Consider the following 19,866-nt stretch of genomic DNA (forward strand, 5'->3'; position numbering starts at 1 on the left):
GCTCGTCCGGGTTGGTTGATTGGCGGGTATTGGAAGGTTGTTGGCCGCTGTCAAAAGGAGATCATTTTGTTACAAGTAAGTGGGAAGTGCAAGGACCGCACAAGGGTGCTTTTCTGTCACTCGCCATGTTCTGTGGTCCCGGCGCGGACGCGTTTTTACTGTGTATGGCAGTTGACATTGCATTGCGCTTGATAGTGTTTGGTGTTGTCTGTGTGGGAATGGTCGCGACTGATGTTGGACTGAAAATTATGTGTGTTATGCCAAAAATGTCGAAGTGGCAAAATTGCGCCAAGATTTTTGGCGCGTATACTCCGTACATCCCGGAGTAAATCCAAGTGCCCGAAGATTTGCGCTATGCTGCCACTAATTCAGCCTATGGGAGGCCAGCGTGTCATGATAGGAGCAATATTGCTGTAGTAATTTCACGCACAAACCTCCCCTATTTGTTAGTTCAATATTGCTTCGATTAGATAATTCAGTAATTCAGTCTTAACTGAGTTTGACGCACTTTTGCGCCAGGTTCGGCGCATCAGTATCGCTGGCGTTTGGCGCACTGGAGGGACTGTTTGTAAAATGCTTGTGATGTACATCCTCCTTGCATATGGTGCATGCTCCTTGTGTAAAGCATACATTACAGAACAATATGGGATTTGTTATTTGGACATTCAAGGTTGAGGTATTGACACTAAGTGACCACACAGTTAAAGTGCCTGAAAGTTGAGGTGCTACTATTCATACTGTTGCTTCTAAGGGTTCAAGTACTGAAAAAGGTGTTTTGGGACTGCAGAATGTTATGGGAAACTTCTGAAGAAAAAAGTTTGACCTCTTTGTTGTTTGATTTTGATGCTTTCAAGCTTTTTGGATGTGGTCTTTGATGTCTACCTTCCTGAATATTTCATGTAACTTGTTCCCTTATACTTATATTCTAGAAAATATGTGCCTTTGAAAGGATTCCAATTAAACCACAAAATCAGACCCTACCCAAGCTTTTCTGGGAGATAGGCTGGTGGATGTATAGCAAAACATAAAGCTTCTGTGATACACCACATGTTTTCTGCATCTTCCTAGCAGTATGACTAAATCCAAGCATTCAAAATTAAGCTTTGACCAAACAGGTGGGTTTGATGTGTCTGAAAAAATGTCTAAGAACAAAACAAATATGTTTGCATGTATCACTAAAACTGCATTATACATATTTACACAGATTGTGTGCACTCACACTTTCATGCTTAAATCCAAAAGATACTGATTCCATTTGGGACTGGGGGCAGATGAGGTAGCTGTTTGCTCCTGACAGATCTGCAGGTGGTGTCAGTGGCCAAACATAAGATCAAATGATCTCAGAGGGCAGGACAAACTTTGCCAATCTTATGCCACCTTTAAGAGACTGTTCCACATTTGGAGATATTATGACAAACATCAAATTTGAGTGCATCAGACTGCACCAAATAACAATTTTTCTTATCAGTAAATGTGCTACTCATGGTGTCATTGTGTGATTTCATCATAGAGCATGTTTATGGCATTAGAGTTGCTGCTAGAGTTGCTGTGCCAGAGTTGCCAATGCAATGGATGGTGTGACTCACTCAAACTTCTATGTGTGTGCAGTAAGGTGTCAGTGTTGGTTGTGCTGCGGTAGAGACATGCAGTCATAGCAAAACCTGACTGATTGCTAATTTCCTTCTGTTGTCGGGACAATTTGTGCTGAAGCACCTAAGATATGAATGTATTAGTGTCTGTGCTTCTCTTAGCTATGAGCTGAGAACACCCAGTGAGGTAGAGTACCTGCATGACATTTGTCATGCTTTGTCATACATTATTTTTGACATAATGCATGTTTTGGTGATGTGCCTGTGAGCCGGGTGTCATTCATTCTGTCGTAGGCTGCACAAGTTAACATGTGTTAAGCTCAGAAACCAGAGTGTTTAAGTCTTAAAAAAACATGGCTGTGAACCTCAGGAAATGATCATGAAAATGGCTATATCAGCGCAGTACACAAATGTGTACACTATTTGCACACTTAGAAATGTTCAGTACACAATGTGCAATCCCAATACAATTGTGGAACAGCTCCTTAAAGGTTTCCCAAAATGGATTCAGTTGAACCGAAATTTGACCATTGGATGGCGATGTCAGGGCTCACACAAGCTCTCCTTTACATTGGCTTTGGGTGGGTGCATGCATGCGTGCATGTGTACATACATGCATTCATGCATATGTCAGCTAAATCTAGAATTCCTGGCATTTTTTCTGAATATGTTCTGATGTTTCAGGTTGTTGTAGTGTGAGAGCCTGTTTTCATCACTTTATTAGGTAAGCACAGCTGCCCCCTTATTCTTGTCCATAGAACAGCTCTGCCCATTGTCACATTGGCATTGGGTCCCCACTCTCAGAGCTCACATGTCATCTCCACAATCACACAGGTCCATCTATCTGTGCAAACATATTGGGAGCTGTTGGCTATTCTTGGTGCATAACTATTTATTGCATAGTTTGTCATGTGTTAGTGCGCTCGGCGCACTGCGTGTGCCTGCGCGCATGGATGTGCACGGCCATGATAGCACAGATGAAAAGGTGGATCAACGCCGATCTTGTTTCCAGCCCGCGTCAGGGTCAACTCATCCTCAATCGAGCTTGCTCGGCCCTCTGGCTATAAAGGTCGTGTCGCGCGTCAGAATCAACTCGTCCTCGATCGAGCCTGCTCGGCCCTCTGGCCATAGAAGTTGTGTCGCAATGCTTTTTCCGGGCGAGGAGTTTTGGCGAAAAGATGCTTACTGGCACGGTCTCAGTTTTCACAGCGGAGCTCACCGCTCTGTGGTCACTGCTTTGACACATTGGAGGTACGAGGCCGGTGGAGCGTAGATCAACGGGGTGCCCTCCCTGAAAACAACGTATTCCGCGACAACGCCCCTGCCGACGGATAACACCAGACACTGAGGTTCAGCACCAGTGCAGAAACGAACGGGCGCGAGGCCAATATCGGCATTTTGTAAATAGGTGGCATGCAACTGCCTTTCATTATCTCGGAGATATCTGGCCGTGCGTCGAACACCGCGTGAATTCGGGCCTTGTTGAGCTGTGCGTCTCGCCATCGGTGAAGCTGCTACTCGACAAATGCCCCGAACAGGGTGCGCCGTCGGTGCAGCGACCACTTATAGTGGCTTGGTTGGGGTTTGTAGCGCCAGGAACGAACGTAGTGACATGTCAGAGGCATCGCTTGGCAAAGGACTTCTGTCAGTACGAGTTCGACTGTGTGGACATGAGGTTGGAAGAGGAGCACCACATTAGGCTATGTAAGTCACGGCCGTCAGGTGGCCGCACACTGTCGTACTCTTCACAGCGTTCAGAATTTCAGCCTCAGACATGCTCACCGGCGGTGGAGGACAAGCTGGCATTGCCGCATCACACATGTTCACAGGTGGTTCTGGCGGACTGGATGACGTTCGTAGCCGCCTGCCGCAGGCCTCGCACTGAGTGTAGTGCGTCTTGGAGGAGTCTTCCACGCATTGGTGGCCACGCCACGATATTTGGGGTTTGACGAGACGGCGCTTCAGGTGACGCTATGGTACAGTTATGCCCTACCGCCCTGTGCATTATAAGCGATATGTGTTGTGCAACAGATCGCACGACTGTGTCGGAACCGCATCACGTATTTTCACTTATATGGTGGGACTAACTGTGCTGTCAACGTGCTTATACGCAGACATGCCGAAGACAGCAAACAGCCAGTACATACCGATACCGACGTTGTCATTGGCGGCGTCCTGGTCGTAGAAAGAGGGAAAGACGGGACGATGGGATATCGAAAGACGGGACGATGGGATATCGAAAGACGGGACGATGGGGATATTGAAAGACGGGACGACGGGATATCGAAAGACGGGACGATGGGATATCGAAAGCTGGTCGAGATCGTCAGCACTCGCGTTCGCCGTGTTCGTGACGGCGGTCGGCTCGCTCAGGCGGCGCGTGACCTCATTGGCCCTCATACCGTACACAACAGTCGCGTGGTGCATTGAGCAATCGTACAGATGGTAACGGGCCTAATGTCGGTGGTGGTAAGGTCCTACTCCGGACTTAATATCGAAATGTTTTAGCGACATGTTGGGTCGAGTCCAGCCTGCGTCTGCCCGATCGAGTGATATGTCCGGTCACCTTCCGGGGCAAGGTGTTTCTCACATTCCTCGTGCTATCTGGTGTGTTTTTGATGGCGGCGTTGCTCGTCTGAGAGGCTGCGGTCGGGATGAGTGGCGATGGTTGGCTTTGTGCTTTGAGCACCAAATGGCGGTGTGCATGCCACCCGGACGGTGGCCGCACGTGCCTGGGGGTTGTTTGGTCTGGGCTTAGCGTTTCACGTATACAAAAGAAACCATCTATGGAAATGCATGCTGGGATCTTGTTTGTAGTCAGGTAAGGATCAGCCAATAGACAAACGCTCGCGTAGAGGTGGCCTGCAGTTTCTGATGGATGGTCACATCTGAACAACAGCTGTGGGTCACGATTCACTGGATGTTCGCCGCTGTTGACCACACCAGGTTTTGGTCTGATGCGTGGCCCGCAAAGTTTTGCATCTGTGCTCTCTAGTACGCTGTGGTTTTGTACGCTTTGCTTTTGCTTCTCCCGGTTGAAGCTGTTGATGAAAAGGCCGCCTTTCTGGGGCTGTTTGTGACATGAAAGGACGAATAGCCGTCAATTATTTATCGGCTAATGCAAAGGAGAATAACCAGCATTTCATAGATTCAACATTTACAAAGAATCATATCTCCACACCGCTCTTACACACACATCTCCCCAGCTCGAGTATACACCCGTGGAGATGGTGTCTCTGCTCCCGATGTCCCCGTTCCCCCCTCACTACGATTTAAACCTGAGCTGAGCTACAGAAGGTAAAACAGGTCGCCGGCCATGAGGCAGGGGTTATGGCCGACTAGTTGGTACGACAGCTGACACCCCTGTCGTGACAGATAGTCCCCGCTTCCCTAATCTCGGTGTCCTGTTTTTTCCGTCATCTCGGGTTGCGCCTTTCGCCTGAAAATAACATAATGTGCCTGAGTAGCAATATCCACTAACTGGCCGTCGGGTTTGTTCCCGGACACGATAACATGCCTAGAGGGAGGCTAGAGCACGACCCGTTCTTCAGACTGAAACTGTCGTAGATGACGCGTACGTCAGGACAGCAGTAGTCGAGAGTCGCCATCTGCGAGCTTACTCCGCGCTGGCGATGTACAGCCCCCCTGCCACGTCAGGGTGCCTCTGAAGGCCTCCTGTATGCTGCGCAGCGCGACATTGCTGACTGGCACGCAGGTCCATTGCCGCTTTCACATAATCGTAATCATGCCCATGTCCTGCTCTCATGATGTGGTGGATCAGTCCAGAAGAACGTATTATATATATATATATATATATATATATATATATATATATATATAATCAGCCGTGACTTTTATGTGCACTCGTACGTAAAGGAAACGTTTGCGTTTGGTCAGCTTGATGTTTTGTTTGCCTTATGTGCGTGTACTGAGGAAGGCCCGCGGGTGATATATATATATATATATATATATATATATATATATATATATATATAATATATATATATCTACACATATACATATGCGTATATACGTTTTGTCTTGTCTAATTCGTTCTTTTATGAGCATTACGTTATTCTTCCTCTCATCTACATTCATATTCATCATGTTGTTCATCCAATTAGCGTTATTTGATATTCTTATAATATTGCAAATTACATGGTCCATATGTTGCACTAAGTGAGAGAGCACCATGCTCAAGCTGAAGGCGCGTCTGGTGTCGACATTGACTTTGCACATGGCGCTCGCTCCGGGCCTAGCCGGCAACTAGCCCTGGGTCTGACCAGCGTCTCGCTCCGAGCCTGGAGAACCTCTCGCTCCGGGCCTGGACGACAACTAGCCCTGGGTCTGACCAGCGTCGCGCTCCGGGCCTGGGCGGCATCTAGCCCTGGGTCTGACCAGCACCCTCGCTCCGGGCCTGGACGGCAGCTAACCCTGGGTCTGACCAGCGTCTCGCTCCGGGCCTGGACGGCAACTAGCCTTGGGTCTGACCAGCGTCTCGCTCCGGGCCGGGACGGCAGCTAACCCTGGGTCTGACCAGCGTCTCGCTCCGGCCTGGACGGCAACTAGCCTTGGGTCTGACTAGCGTCTCGCTCCGGGCCTGGACGGCAGCTAACCCTGGGTCTGACCAGTGTCTCGCTCCGGGCCTGGACGGCAACTAGCCTTGGGTTTGACCAGCGTCTCACTCCGGGCCGGGACGGGCAGCTAACCCTGGGTCTGACCAGTGTCTCGCTCCGGGCCTGGACGGCACCTCGCTCCGGGCCTAACCGGCGTCCCGCTCCGCACCTGGACGACATGACGGCATCTCGCTTGAGACGTGGACCGCGTCTCGCCCTGGCCCTGACCGGCGTCTCGCTCCGGATCTGGACTGCGTCTCGCCCCAGGCCTGGACTGCATCTCGCTCCAGGACAGGACGGCGTCTCGCTCCACACCTGGACGACAGGACGGCGTATCGCTTCAGACCTGGACCACGTCTCGCCCCGGGCCTGAGCGACGTCTCGCTCCGGATCTGGACTGCGTCTCGGCCCGGGACAGGACGCCCGTCCTGCTGCTGCCTACTCTCAGCTTGCAGGCACCCGAGCGCCCGCAAGCGCGCCCCGCCAGCTTGAACGCGTGTGCCACCGGCTGGAGGTGGCGGTCACCGGTCATCGCTCTGGACGAGAGCTAGGAGCAAGCCTCCGTGAAGGAGTGGGTCTCCATCATTTCCTGGCGAAGGACTGGCTCCTGACTTGCACGATGTGTTTGGGTGCTGGCAGGCTTCCTGATCCGAACTTCAATCGTGGTATTATCACTTGTGAACATTTTTCTATGCGTGCTCTCGCACAGATGGCAGCGATGGAAGGCTCATCTGATGTATGGCACGTAGATGGCCCGCAGTTAATGAGAGGGTGGAAGGCTGTCCGCTCCGCACTCTTACCTGTTTACGATGCTCGCGCCTGATTGCGAACAGCCATCATAGCTGGTGACCCTCATCGGGTATAGTTTCATCAGCTAGGCTAGCAATGAGTAAGCGGGGTCGCGAAGCAGGAGGAGGTTTACAGAAGACCCGCCGGTGACTGTTAGCGGGCCTTACCTTACTTGCCAGGCCTTACCTTACTTGCTAGGCCTCGTCTTACTTACCGGGCCTTACCTTACTTTCCGGGGCTTACCTTGCTTGCCAGGCCTCGTCTTACTTACCGGGCCTTACCTTACTTGCCAGGCCTTACTATAAAGTGAGAAAACCACAGCAGGAAGCATGCGCTTTGTTGTGGCCTTTCCAGCAGCCAAACAAGCAATATAGAAGCAACGAGATAGGCGTGAACACCACACTTGCCGGCATATACCACGTAGCATGTATGAACATATGTGTGTGAATGGGATGGCTGCGTCCCAATCATGCGATCCGCTTACAACCTTATCAAGTCTTGCTGTTTGGAGGCCCTGGGTCACCATCTCTTTTATCTGTGCGTACGTGGTTTAATCGTATGAGCAAGTGTATGAGCAAATCGGGAGTTTCAATGTGGGTTACCAGCACTGGCCGGCAATGGCGCTGAGGCGATGAGTTGTCTGTAGGAAGCGCTAGTAAGGAAGCATCTGGTGCCCACAGTGAGGTGTATTACACGATCGCAGGCGAAGACGCGCTATGCTTCCATAGCGAGTTGTGTCCTACGGCTCCGCCGACGAACATGCGCGGTAAGTTCGCTTTGAGCCGCTGACTTCTGAGCCGAGGTTTTCGGTCGTCCATTTCCATGGAGGTGGCCTTGCCAGCGATAAACAAGCAATTGCCAGCAATGTTAATAGAAGATGGGCTGGACGAGGTGGGCGCGCTGTACGTTGCGTATTCTTAGAACCGGGACGTAAAACATTTGGGGATCTTTCAGGAAAAGGGAGCAATATTATTTGTCTCAAGGTCTGCCCTCGAATTTGAGCACACGGGGTCATAGAAAAGTACTACATTTCAAATTTGGATAAACAGCTTACGTAGTTCCCGGAATCGGACAACGAACAAATGGTAAGATTTTGCGATACCTTAGAACAGCATTAGATCGCGAATGAACTAGCCATAGTCTAGCGTAGACTGATTTGTATTTTGTAAATGGCATTTGGTACGTTACGAATACTGTATGACATTTTCCACAAACCAAACTATTGAAACAATTATCGAAGCAATCATTCCGTCAACAAGGTTTTGAATGTTAAGCTTTTGGCTCGGTTACGAAGTCATCAAGCTCACCATATTGTTACGGTGAAGTAATTTTGACAACGTTCAGGCAACTCGGAAATTCAGGGCTGTAAATTATGTGGCTCATGTGGCGTCGTGGGTACAATAAGTCATTGATTTGACATGTGAATACAGTTACCCCTTCGTCGTAAGTGCATATTAAAATACGCATTGGAGGGCCTCTGGAAATTACGGGCTGTGGAGGGAGGGGGGGGGGGGATCTCGTTCGTCCTACCGTCTCGAGAACCGAAAGGGGTACAGTAACGAAACTGCGGGGATGGGTGGGTACCACACGGAGCTACGTTGTGTAAAAATAATGACCCTGTACTGGTATCTACCGGGTCAAATGAGGTCAAACGTGTAAAATTTTGATTGTTTTGTTTGACTTGACTCATCATCCTTGTAAATCGCTGCTACTTTGTTACGAGGTACTGGAATGGGATTAAGACGCGTTCTTGACCGATACTCGGTGCAATAAAAATGTAGCATTTGACCTCAGGTCACTTATATACCCACAAGTTATGATGTACGTCAAGGAATGCGTTTTCCGAGGCAGAACCACAGGAGTGCTCACAAATTTTGCAGGCAGTTGCTGACCATTGAGAACCGTGTGTGCTTATTTGAAATAAGTAGCCATGTGGGGTCACCTGATATCCGTAATGCCGAATATTTGCACATGTAGCGGGCTTTTGTGGGCGATGCTCTTGGCTTTTATATGCTTCCCGCTGCATGCCAAGCGAAAACAGGCTGATTGGTAGCGTTTGTAATGCATTTCTTGTTTAGTCATCATCAGACACTGAAGCGAACTCTACGGTTCAGCACGCAGTGAGCGCGGAAGAGGACAATAACTGATGATGTTAGCCAAGAAGCTGGCACTTCTTCATGGCATGCACTGGTGGGCACCACACTACCGTTTGCACCTACAGACTGCATAACTGCAGACTGCACTGCACCGCAAGCCATAGGCTATATCATTACACACACTAAGCAAAGAGACCCGGTCAGACGCGCAGGCATCACCGGCCGTTCCGCACCAGTCTGAGTCGGTGGCATGCCGACCGTCCGTACATCGACGCCATGTGACGGGCACACACGTACCGGCTGCACGCCGTGCAGGTAATCTTTGCTTTTTCAGCCTGCCTTTCTGAGCCTTGTAGCCGAACCACTTCAGCGCCGCCACGCACACGCGGCAGCGGCTTGGGGTCGGCTGCTCGGCTGTCTATTGCAGGGGCCTCTCCTGCAGCAGGCCACCGGTCCAGGGCGCACTCCAGAGCGGCACAGTCCGTCGGCTGTACACCCCTACTGTTAGAGTACGTGGTGTCCTCCCCCCCCCCCTTCCATCTGCGGGCCGGTGCGGAGCCAGGCCTGGGTCTCGCAGGAAAAGGCGTCGGCCCGCCCTGGCGCGAGTTCGGTTTTTCTGATTGGAACGTCGGCGCTAAAGACGTGGTACGCGTTGAGGGCTGCCACGTTTACCATGAACAGCCAACCCCGCTGTCGTCCGCCTCCCGGTGGGTAAGCTCATCGAACACGTACCCAGCATGACATCGCCACAGGTCGACGCCGCCCTACGTTGCGCTGTAGGAGAGGATGACCTCTGACTTCCCCGTCCTCATGTTCCACCCGGGTGGCTTGCTGGAAGAAAGTTGAGGCCGCCAACACCACCCTGCCGGCCCTGGGTCAGTAGCAGACGAGCGTCACGCCATCAGACAGCAGGCCAGGGAGACCGCGGCTGCCGACCTCAGGTCATCCCCACCTCGGGCGGGATAAGACGGCGGTCGGCCTGCATGGTCTCCCGCCACCGACAGCTGGACATGTCGCAGCTCCTCCATCGCGTTGATGGAGGTCAAACAGCGGCCCATCACCAGGCTTCGTCCCGTGTCGTTCAGGTCCTGCGTCAGGAGCTTTACCAGTTCCACCACAGTTGTGAAGGTGGAGTTGGTTGGCGCGGGCTGCGGACTCGCTGGTTTACCGGGGTGCGGCCAGAGCTCCAGATGTAGCGGCGCTCAGTGTCGGCCACCGACCGGAACAGCAAGCTGCACTTCCCTGACTTCATAGGCATGCACATCTTGAAGTCACAGCACCCCCTGATCCTGACGAGCGTCTCGTCAACACAGACGCCATCTGACGACTTCATGCGGCGCTGCAGGTCCTCGTCGAATATAGTGAACATCCTGTGGAGCAGACGGAAGCTGTCTGCTTCCCGTCTAGCGGGTCGGCTGGTGATGTCTTAAAATTGCAGGCAGCGCAGGAGCTCGAGGCAGCGGCGGTGACTCGTCGTTGCTGAGAACGGAGCGGGCGTAAACACGCTCTGGAGAGGGTCCTTGGCTGTGGAGTTTGCGCCCACGCAGCCCCCGTTGCAGAGGAGGGCCGACGAACGCTAGCAGCTCTAGCCGGGAGTCACTGGAGCGTGCTCGTGCAGATGAAACGAGTCCTTATCTTGTGCATTGCTGTCATATTTGGTCTTCTCTTCCAGGAGCTTTCCGTTGGCGTATTTCAGCGTGAGGTCGATCACACTGTCTGGGAAGAATAGCATGAACACAGCCGGATCCGGTGTCATCATCGCGCCGATGAGGCCTGACCTCTGGTGCGTGATGTTCACTCGCAGGCGTCTGGAGCGCTGGGCAGACAGCTGGAGTGAGCACTCTGCCACCGACTTGTTGCAGGTGTCGCGCACGCGCCATGTGCCTGGTCCTGGCTGAATGCTGACGTATTCTCCTAGCATGCGGTTAGATGCTGTCAGCTTCTTCTGCAAGCCCCGAATGTTGAGTGGAAAGCAAAGTTCGTCCTGCTGTATGGAGGCAGCACCGGCTGCTTCGGCGGCGCCGGGGCTGGTCACGCCGGCCGCGGCGGTAGACATGCTGGCCGCACTGGCAGACGTGCTGGCCACGCCAGTCGCATTGGCAGACGTGCTGGCCACGCCGGCCGCAGCCGGCAGATGCTGGCCGCACTGGCAGACATGCTTGCCACGCCGGCAGACGTGCTGGCCACGCTTGCCGCGGCGGCAAACATGCTGGCCGTACTGGCAGACGTGCTGGCTTCACTGGCACATGTGCTGGCCGCACTGGCAGACGTGCTGGCCACACTGGCAGACGTGCTGGCCACACTGGCAGACGTGCTGGCCACGCTGGCCGTAGCGGCAGACGTGCTGGCCGCACTGGCAGACGTGCTGGCTTCACTGGCAGACGTGCTGGCACGCCGCCTGCAGCGGCAGACACGCTGGCCGCACTGGCAGACGTGCTGGCCACGCTAGCCGTAGCGGCAGACATGCTGGCCGCACTGGCAGACGTGCTAGCTTCACTGACAGACGTGCTGGCCACGCCGCCTGCAGCGGCAGACATGCTGCCCGCACTGGCAGACGTGCTGGCTGCGTTGGAAGGCGTGCTGGCTGCCTCTGCCGCCGGGGTACATCTTTTTCGGCTGGGACGTAGGGAGAATCCCCGTCTTTGCTGTCTTTGTCGGAGAGCAATTAGGACTCCTCGTCGTCGTCGTCGTCGTCGACTCCTCGGCGAAAACCTCCTTGAGGACGCTGCCCATGAACTCAACCACACTTTCGACAGGGCACAGCAGCCACGCGCGGACGACCAGACTGACGAAAGGTTTGATCGAGCGACCACGTTTCCACAAAGCTTTCAAGAGAGCTTGGTTGAAACTAGTGCGTTCCTCACTACGCAGGATGCTGATTGCTTCGCGAACGCTGCAGCTCGGCGCCGCAGCCGATGGCGGGATCAGTTTGCCGGACACCAGATGTCTGATGGCTTCGGAGACTGTGCTCACCTGGGCGTCGACTGATTTTTTTGAGGTCTGGAAATCCTTTAGGTCACCAACCGACCGGACATAGAGCATGTTGTCCAAGAGCGTCTTGTTTGCTGCTCCTTTTCTTCCACCATCCGCGCCAACTCCCTCTCTCTTTGCCTTCAAGTTGCGGACCAGGGCGGCACAGAACGCCACCATAGGACGGATCTGTGGATTGCAGTTCGCTTGAGTCCGAGGGAGATCGAATCGCAAAGGGATAATTCGTTTCGAGCCAAGTTCAGAAGTCACCGGTGGTGTATCAGTTTTGTGCAGAAATTCGGCTGCTTGGCAATTGTCATTTTCGGGCGCGTTTGTCGGCCCAATAAGCTGAAGAATAAGCTGATTCATCAAAAACGACTAATTCTCTTCATTTTTGGGGTTGAATTTGTCTCTCCCACATTTGTTCTTTGTTTTATATGATGCAGTCTAATTTTAGTCAATGGTGGTAACCACACCAAGCTGAAGATAACTATGCACTAAACTGCCCATACCAACTAGGCAGTCATGATTTGTTACACTGTGTCCTCTGCCACCTAATCAGTGATTCCAGATTATTTCATTCACTGTGTTTTATGGGCATGTAGGTATGTTTGGTCAGGCCTATCTACCTTGGGTAAATATTAAACATTGGATACCGTTCCGAATGGGCACTCATACGTACTCAATTTAAGCTCTCACCTTGGAGCCAAGATTCCCACCTTCCACCTGCACCAAAACTTGAATTTTTAAGGACAATTGGCAACCCTTTGTGCTTAGTGTTCATGTGCCTCTTCAAGTTTCTTCTTTCCCCATTAAAATCACAGTTCACGTGCCCACAGCGCACTTTCATACGTGATGGATGGTTACCTATGCCTGGCAACTGGACATACAGGCAAAGCTTCAACGCAGAAGGCCCGAGGCTATAAAGAGACAAACACAAATATCCCCAGCTAATCGAAAAGTGCGATATATGTTTGTTAAAACACCCAAAACTACGCGTAACCAGTATGCACGTAGTGAACGCTCCCGACACAACAGATCGCGACGCCGACTAAGCACCAACACGCGTCAGATATGTAACGCGGCGAATAGCGCTGAAAAAAGGACTGCTCAGGGAGACAGGCGGTAAAGGTTAAAATCGCTCCGAAACTTGCGCAAGACAGACCCTTATAGAAATTAGCCCTGTCTCGCCGGGTGATACCTTCTGGCCACTAGTGTCTGTCTCCTTACTGATAAGGAAACCAATGCTAAATTCAACGTCGTCGTGTAGGATGCTATTGTTGTCGTCTATAACTCCACAGCAAAATTGTTTTATCGTTGAAAAATGGAAAACTGGCTTAGCAAGAAAACAGTTGCAGTCTGTGCGGGTGGCTCCTGGGCAGTTTGATCCTCATATTTTCTGTCTCCCACCCTGGTAGTCAAGCGAGCAGGTTTTTTCACCTCCGAAACTCAGGGCTAAATGGCCCACAACATATACCAAATTCATCGACAGTCAAATTGTAGCAATGCAGTACCGACGTGCTCATTTAGTCTAATCCTTGAACACAACAATTTAAGGTCGACAATCCAGTTCACAAAATGACGTTTGTCGAACACCCAAGTGATACACATGCGTGAGGTGAGAACAACTGAGTGCTATCCAGTGAAGTTTTGCTTTATGGACTTACCATCCTCATGTAAAGCCACACCCATCCTCATGCAAAGCCGCACTTCATAGTATGCATTCACGGCCCTAAAAAGTGGTGGGGACGGAGCGGTGCATCACAAAATTGACACATGATTAACAAATTAATTTTTACCTACCTTCCAGCCATCCTTGCCAGCGATAAGGTTTCCTGCAGCGGCAGCTACCACTAGCCTCCAAATACTCAAGCAAAGCCGCTAGCAGGACTGCACAATAGCGTATGGCAAACTCAAAACGTTTTGCTCACCTTTTTCTACCCACCTTTACCCATCCTTTTACCCACCTTGCCCACCTACCTTATCCACTTAAAGCGTCTGTCGCAAACGCGCCATAATCGTATCAAGGGCAGGGAAATCATGAACGTCTTGGTTTTTCTTTTATCTGCGCCCCATGTCGGCACCTACAGAGTGTATGAACCGTAACACGCCAGCTCGCCTCCCACGCCACCGCCTCTTCGCCTCCCGTCACGACCACCGAGGCGTGTTGAACGGGAGCAAACAAGAAGGCTGGGTGCCAACGAACCGGCTGCCACTCGACTGCGCAACCGCGTCGCTGAAGACACAGCCCAGGCGCGCCGTCAGTAATTCATGCAATTTACAAACGCTTTGCTTCATTGGAGCAAAAGACACGAGTTGTCCGTTCGTCTAGAAACGACTTAGTAAAGTGATGTGATTCGTACATCAGTATTTGTGCTTGTGACAAGCATGATGTTGACCTGGGTTGACCCCATTGACCTATTATGAACTTGACGGGAGTTGACCTCGGTGACCCAATATGACCCTTGCATTACCAAGAAGTCGCCAGTGCTGTCGAAAACATTCCATTGCTGCAGATATGCCGGGGGCGCATCAACACCGATCCTCACGCGCGGACGCTGTTTGCGTTGTAGACTTTGTTAGCCTGTATGTGACTTCACAATTTATCGTTCGATTTTCTTTCTATTTGCTTTAAACGGTGCGCCAGGGTTTCATTTGCACGCGAAAAGCAAAACACGTACAGCATTCACTCCGGAGATATTCACTACAAACGGGATGGGTCGTATCCCCCCCTCCGCCCCTCTGCTGCCCGTGGTCAATGTGATGAGGATTAACCCCGATTATGTAATCAGATTGTCACAAGAAGGCATCCATCGCTGCCCGTTCCAACTTGTCAGCGAGCTGGAGCGATGCGTAAGAGGCGCGTTACATGTTAGCCAGATGTGCCTCGTGTGTTTGCCGTCGATGCGTATCAGAAACAAAGAATATGCTTTTATTTTCACTCCCTTTTGCTGGTCGCGTTGCCCATTGCTGTTGAGTTCATTTGGGCCCCGTTCTTGACACCTAGTGCGGTCCTAATGGAACGGTATGAGTCCCGAAATGTGTTGAGCAGATACAACTGCGATGTGCTGCTACATGGTCGCACTATCACTTCTGCGAAGGGCTGATCAATGTCCTGGAGACGTCTTGGCGTCAGCGTGGAAGCCGTCGCACAGAAGTCGCTAGCACATCGTCCGGAACTCGACAGAAAGAGGCATGGAAGTGGTACCGAGCTCGAGCCTACCGTTTTCGTTTTGGCCGTTAAGCTGAGCCTCAGAGCCGCTGTATCGTTATGGCATACGCTGAACGATGGCTTGGCCCGTTTTGGGCGCGTCTGCAGGTGGCTGGCCGAACGGTGTGTGGTACCTTAACTCGCCGCGCTGATTGGCCGAGCGATGTCTGACCCCGCAACTCGCTGCGCTGATTGACCGAGCGATGCGGGGCCCTCGTATCTCGCCGCACTGCTTGGCTGCACGGCGTAAGGCCCAGTAACTCGTCGGGCTGATTGGCCAACCGGTGTGGGGCCCGTCGCGGTGGTTGGCCGAGTGGTGTGAGGACCCCGTAACTCCTTGCGCTTAGGGACGAGGTGATTTGAGACCCCGCAACCCGCCGCGCTGATTGGCCGAACGGGGTGAGGCCCTGTTACTCGTCGCGAGGATTGACCGGGTGATGTGGGGATCCCGTAACTTGCCAGGCTGGTTTGGGGAGCGTCGTGTCGGCCGCTTGCCACCCTTTGCTGAATGCTCTCCCGTTGGAAATGGCCAGATTCCACGATCCCAGGAACCATTCAATATTACATGGTTGTGAGTGGATAACTTGGCTTCGCGGTGCTATGGCAGACAATAGTTTTACTGGCATGATCGGTCAGTGATGCTGGCTTCTCTTTGGCCGGCGTGATTTAAGTTAAACGGGATGCGTTCCCACCTCTGAAGAGGTCCAGTCACGTTTTACAAATAACTTTGAGGCAGCAATACAGCATTTGTCGACTTTTGTGCCTGCCAGTATTTCTGTACTCCGTTAGCTATCGTAAAAATGTATTGCACGTTGTCGTTGCCCCCCCATTTCCCCAACACTGTCGTTGCTTGCACCTGGCTTGCACCGCGCCCTCTGCGATGCATTGTCACTGATCGCAGCGGTGCATTCGTGTGACAGGTTGTTTGAAATTAAGCTTCTCAGTTCGGATGAGCAAATTTGCGACAAAAGTTTCGCGGGAGCTCTTACGAAAACTTGCTGTCGATATGGCATTGGTATTTGCAAGGGCCCTGGGTGTTGACCAATGATGACAAATGTCGCAGCCACCACCAAGCGGTGGTGTCGGTAGGACGCGTTCGTTTTGTTCCGGCGGGGCCAGTTGTTGGTTACCAGTTTGTTGCAGGGTCCCTACGCTGACGCTCAGGTCAGAGCTGAGTTGACTTGCCGAGGGAACCACCGGAGAATCGCCACTGCCGTTGTTCGCTGCTTGTGTGCAACAACTGGACGGATCAGTTAAAACTTTGCTTGCCAGCAGCAGGCATGGCGGGTCTGCTTTGCGAAATACGTTCCTTTCTGAAAAAGTTTCTTGCTGCAATATCTGTCTCCTCCCCCATTGACATCCGTTCGTCACGTGCAGGCATTGTGGTCGTCTATTGTTGCGTCTGCGCTGGGCCCGGTTTTTCACGATCGTCTGTACTTGGGGTACATTCGCTAAGCTTGCTTTTGTGTTTTCAGAGATCGGCGTTGCAGTAGGCAGGCAGGCGGTTGCCGCGTTCCTTGCGATACCAAGCCGTTTCTAATGTAACCCGCTGACTCAGAAGTGTTTGCCACCAGCTAGCCGCCACCACATGCGAGATGCGCCTCTTTGCAGAGCGGCCGTTGCGTTGCGTGGCGGGGCTCGGCGTTGCTTGCTCTGTTTCGGGCTGCCAGCCGCGGGGTGCTCGCTTGCGTTGCAGACTGCGTTTTCGGGGCTGGCGACTGACGGCCGGCGGCCGCTTTCTCTTTCTCGGCGGTAGGAGCGCACCATGGAGGATGAGATTCAGGCCGGCGAGGACGGCCTCTACTGCGTCGGCTTCAAAAACGTGTATGCGCTGACGCGCGATGAGATCTTGGAGGCGCTGTCGCAGTACGGCCGCACGCGCTCCGTGCGCGGCTCGTGCGACGGTCTCAAGCGCAGCTGGACGTTTGTGCGTTTCTCCAACCCGGAGGAGGCGGTGCGCGCCATCACGGGCCTTCGCTCCTCGCCGCACCTCTGTGACGTCAACTACGTGAAGTACGTGCAGGACCGGCTCCCGCCGGCCAGCCAGGCGGGCGTATCGCCGCTGGTGCGCGCCGAGCCGGTGCCGGAGCTCTCGCCGGTGCGGCCGCCGGCGCCGGCCGCGGCGCCGCCCACCGGCACCCGGCACGGCCACCACGAGGTTTTCATCGGCAACTGGCCGCACGACCTCGAGCGCGACGACGTGTTCCAGCTGTGCGCCAAGTACAACGTCGATGCGGTGGACGTGCGCCTCTACAAGAAGGAGTTGAAGTGGTGAGTGCAGCCGAGACTGCGGGCCAGGCGCGTCAGCCTGGGTCATCTGTGCCCGGCCGGCCCCGCCCCCGCGCGGAGCCACCGAGCACCGGAGCACTCGTGCCCTAGTGCAACTCGTGCCGGGTGTGATATGTCCGTGTGACACGCGAAACGGGTGGTGCGGCGTGCGTTGCCTGGACAGACTAATGCTGGTGACCTCAGCCCGCGGTGGCCGGTCGTGCCGACGCTGTAGCAGCTGGCAGACGGTTGTGCCGCATTGTGTCGGACGGCCGTGACCCGTGCTGACCCGATGGACCCTGTGCGGCGGCAGCTATGCGTTCGTGGTGGTCTCCAGCGCCGAGGACGTGCGCCGAGCCATCGAGCTGCTCGACGGCGGCAAGGTGGCCGGACGGCAGATCGTGGTCAAGGATTCACGCAACAGCCTCGGTAAGCGGCGGCCGGCCGGCGGGCCAGCGCCCCATCCACCTGCTGCTCCCTGGCGCGAACACTGCCGGCTCCGTCCGCCCGGCGTACCAGACGCGCCAGGCAGGCGGCATACCAGCCGGCCCCGGATCTCAGGCCTAGCTTCCTGTTGTTTTTTTCTCGAAGTTATTTCTTTGTTTTTATTTTCAGTCACGTGTTCACGATTGTCGCTGACGTAAGCGTTTACGCATGAATGAGCCGAGCGTATGTATTCCTGACTCACAGTTGATTTTGAATATGAACGCACGCAAGAAGCTCGTTTATGCTAGTATTCTTGAATGGTGTATTTTAACGCAGTAGGGTTGCTGGATGGTTTGGATACATGAACTGGACAAACGAAAACACCGAAATAACAAACGTCTTAAAAACTGCAAACTAGCTTCCGAGAAAGCTGCGATACTCCCTGACTCGCCCGCCACAAATCCGCCCTGAGCCAGCCTGTAGTGTTAGAGGCGCTAGGATGTCTGTCTATGCTATAGATTTTCCCTTGGATCGCGCAATTTTTCAAAAGAACTTAAGCAACATTTACTCATGTGGCTTGGCTTGATTCTGGAGGTGGAGTTGATATGCCCTGTACATTTATGCTCGGATACTTTTGCGCAACAGCCTCGGTAATAGCCAGGTAATAGCCTCGGTAATAGCCAACAGCCAAGCCCATACTTCTGTGTAGCTTCCATATCACACGTCAGTGTCCAATCAGTCAGGTGGATACACATGTCCAGGACGAACCCGTTGGACCGTATATGAGCCAGCCTGACCTGGAATTGTAGTCGCGTCTGTGAAAAGTCGGTAAGAACGCATCTAGGCTGTAACGAACGCCCTAATGTACCCACTGCAGGTGCACTGAGTCGTCTGTGGCACTGTTGGTTGCATAGTCGCACACGGGCAGGATGATAACGGACGTGCAGTTAGACGAAATTTCGAGAGGGTGTAACATTCGACCCAATACGTGATGTCATTGACAGCCCACGTGGCAGTAACTCGTCGGGAATCAGGGCGTTACGATACATGGGCATATTTTACTGGTGGAATCAGTCCAATGGGTTGACAGGTTCGTGGTTATCTGATTCGCCTAGCTGTCGTCTGGAACTGAGACGCTTATTCGCAATGTCCCCTCTTACAGGGTAGTTTGTTCTGTCTTGCAGCCGTTGATCGCGCGGGGGGAAACGATTGTATTCTGTTGGATCCCAAACCAGCCAAGCCAAGTTTAGGTCATTGCAGTCGTGGATTTGGAGTAAACACTGGTTCTGCACTGGTCCTGGTCAATAATTTAACAAAGGCTTGAATGTCCGCCTAAAATACTGTTTTTTTTTTGGCCAAAAAATAGCTCGCCAACCTTGAAGCGAGCTCGGTGATTGTGGTCGCCGCCCATTTGGCTGCCGCCGTGATACGTCATGCGCACGTGTCTCACCCCACTCAGGGGTCGCATCAGCCACCGGCCGGCCGGCCGACCTGGCGCCGGAACCGCCGCTCTAATCGCCCGTCTCCCGCCCGCAGCCAAGCAGGAGCCGGCAGCGCAGCCACAGGAGCAGAAGCCGGTGCCGCGCCCGGCGCCGACCGGCGTGCGCCAGCGGCTGGGCGGCGCCGGCTGGCGGGGCGGCCGTGGCGCCCGGCGCCGGCGGCCCGCCCTTCCCGCGACCCGCGCCCGCCGCCGCGGCCACAGCCCGCATCCCCGCCGCTGGTGATGCCCGGCCCTGAACCGATGCCGCCGCCGCCGTCGCTGGACGGCCGGTATGCGGCCGGCCGCGGCGCCGGTGGCTTCCTGCGCGGCGGCTTCCGCGGGCCGGCCGGCGGCCAGTTTCGTCCGGGGCCCGCGCTGTTCCAGGGCGCCGGCCGCACCAACGGCGCCGGCGGCGAGTTTG

At 53.5% G+C, this 19,866-nt stretch overlaps 1 protein-coding gene across 1 annotated transcript; it reads left to right on the forward strand.

The window, feature by feature from the left end:
* Positions 1-41: 41 nt before the first annotated feature.
* Positions 42-19,702, forward strand: LOC119100099 (uncharacterized). Its single transcript, XM_037223213.1, has 5 exons — positions 42-75; positions 17,028-17,542; positions 17,853-17,968; positions 19,502-19,549; positions 19,668-19,702. The coding sequence occupies exons 2-5, from the start codon at positions 17,037-17,039 to the stop codon at positions 19,700-19,702; spliced, it is 705 nt and encodes a 234-aa protein (XP_037079108.1). The 5' UTR covers positions 42-75; positions 17,028-17,036.
* The last annotated feature ends 164 nt before the right edge of the window (positions 19,703-19,866 follow it).

This window comes from Pollicipes pollicipes, unplaced genomic scaffold, assembly GCF_011947565.3.
Source record: "Pollicipes pollicipes isolate AB1234 unplaced genomic scaffold, Ppol_2.1 Scaffold_4881;HRSCAF=5763_pilon_pilon_pilon, whole genome shotgun sequence".
NCBI lineage: Eukaryota > Metazoa > Arthropoda > Thecostraca > Pollicipedomorpha > Pollicipedidae > Pollicipes > Pollicipes pollicipes.

Excerpts from the sequence above, each read along its gene's own strand:
- LOC119100099 (XM_037223213.1), top strand. The coding sequence starts at position 17,037 with ATGGAGGATGAGATTCAGGCCGGCGAGGACGGCCTCTACTGCGTCGGC. Across the intron at positions 17,969-19,501 it reads GGATTCACGCAACAGCCTCG|CCAAGCAGGAGCCGGCAGCG; the intron begins GTAAGCGGCGGC and ends TCCCGCCCGCAG. Across the intron at positions 19,550-19,667 it reads GGAGCAGAAGCCGGTGCCGC|CCCGCATCCCCGCCGCTGGT; the intron begins GCCCGGCGCCGA and ends CCGCGGCCACAG.